The 1,642-nt window shown below is 55.7% G+C and overlaps 1 gene segment (V, D, J or C); it reads left to right on the forward strand.

The window, feature by feature from the left end:
• Positions 1-1,303: 1,303 nt before the first annotated feature.
• LOC105310425 lies at positions 1,304-1,639 on the forward strand (the record flags this gene model as incomplete). The annotated part of the segment is given in 1 exon segment: positions 1,304-1,639. A coding segment is annotated over 1 exon segment (336 nt), but the record flags the coding sequence as incomplete, so codon positions are not given.
• Positions 1,640-1,642: the final 3 nt, after the last annotated feature.

Consider the following 1,642-nt stretch of genomic DNA (forward strand, 5'->3'; position numbering starts at 1 on the left):
TTCCTGGGGTCCACACTGAAGTTTGGGTCGATTTTCCTCCCCTTGTCATCCAGTCTAGTTCTGGGGTCTGAATGGCTCTGGTCTTCTGTACCTTCACCTTTTCTGTCTGCCCGTCTCAGCATCCTGTATCCTATTTTGCTTCTAAGGACCGTGGTGGGGACAGGATAGGGGAATCTCAGGGACATCTCCTGCCACCTCTCACTGTTTACTGAAGCTCCCTCTCCAGGGGACTTCAGCTCTGGGCTCCACAATGTCCTACTGCCTCAGGGTCTCTGAGTCCTGGGGTCCTGGGAGAATGAAGGGGCCGTAGGACCGCGGGAGTGGGGGCTCTGGCTCCTGAGCCAAGGCCAGGGGATGTGGGAAGCAGGCTGAGATCTGCTAAACAACACATGTGTGTGTGTCACTCTTGGGCTCTGTCCTTTCTGGGTGGTAGGTTGGAGCTAGTGTGCAGATAGTGAGAGGAACTTTATGTGGGGACAGGGAGAGGATGAGGAGGAAGCAAGACAAAGTGGACAAAGATGGAGGTAGGAATTCTGACGAGATGACCGTAGGTGCTGGGGTTTTGCCCGTGCTCCAAAGGAGGCAGGACTTTTTATACAGGACAGATGTCAGGACACTCAGGCCCCAGAGGGGGCCTCACAACTATCATCATGGTAATAGATTCCTCAGAACAGATACTTGTGCTGGGGACCTGTTTTGGGACAGGTGACAAGGACATATCTAGAGACGGACACAGAGGTCCTAGGTCAGAGGAATTCCTCCAGGATAAATCATAGGAACAGGAAAGGCATCTGAAAATACAGACTGACTAAGACCAGAACAGCCACCTCCCAGGGACACTCTCGCTGACATCTTGGAATTCAGGCCGGGTGCTGAGAGCCCTGGAGTGTGGTTGTGGGGAATGAATCATGCGCTGCAGGTCACAGGGGGACTGTGAGCAAGTATCTCCCTTCCTGAAAGAAAGGAGAGTCTCAGGCCAGGACAGACAGATGACCTGTTTTGAAGACACTTGAGAAAAGACGACAGGCAGAGCTGGGACCGACCGATGCCACAAGACAGACAGAGTCCTCAGGAAAGACGCAGGGTCAAGGTGAGACCAGCCAGTACCAGGTTAGCCCAGTGCTGCAGTCGGTCAGGAGAACTGAGAACCTGAGAGAAACGAGGGGCGCAGCGTTGCCAAGTCAGGCAGTGAGATTCTCCAACAGGAGGTTACTGTCACCATCCATCCCGGACAAGAGCAAGGTAGAGCACTGGGCAGACTGGGGTCCAAGCCCTGGACCTGGGAGAGCTGTACCCACACGAGGACTGAGGTCAGCAGCTCCCACAGTGGAGACCAGACCTCTGACCTCCTGTCCCTCCCTCGCCCCGCAGGTCAGCCCAAGTCTGCGCCCGCAGTCACTCTGTTCCCGCCCTCCTCTGAGGAACTCAAGGCCAATAAGGCTACACTGGTGTGTCTCATCAATGACTTCTACCCCGGCGCTGTGACGGTGGCCTGGAAGGCGGACGGCAGCACCGTCACCCAGGGCGTGGAGACCACCAAGCCCTCGAAACAGAGCAACAACAAGTACGCGGCCAGCAGCTACCTGAGCCTGACGCCTGAAAGCTGGAAATCTAGGAGCAGCTACAGCTGCCAGGTCACGCA

The sequence above is a fragment of the Pteropus vampyrus genome, unplaced genomic scaffold, assembly GCF_000151845.1.
Source record: "Pteropus vampyrus isolate Shadow unplaced genomic scaffold, Pvam_2.0 Scaffold3197, whole genome shotgun sequence".
Classification (NCBI taxonomy): domain Eukaryota; kingdom Metazoa; phylum Chordata; class Mammalia; order Chiroptera; family Pteropodidae; genus Pteropus; species Pteropus vampyrus.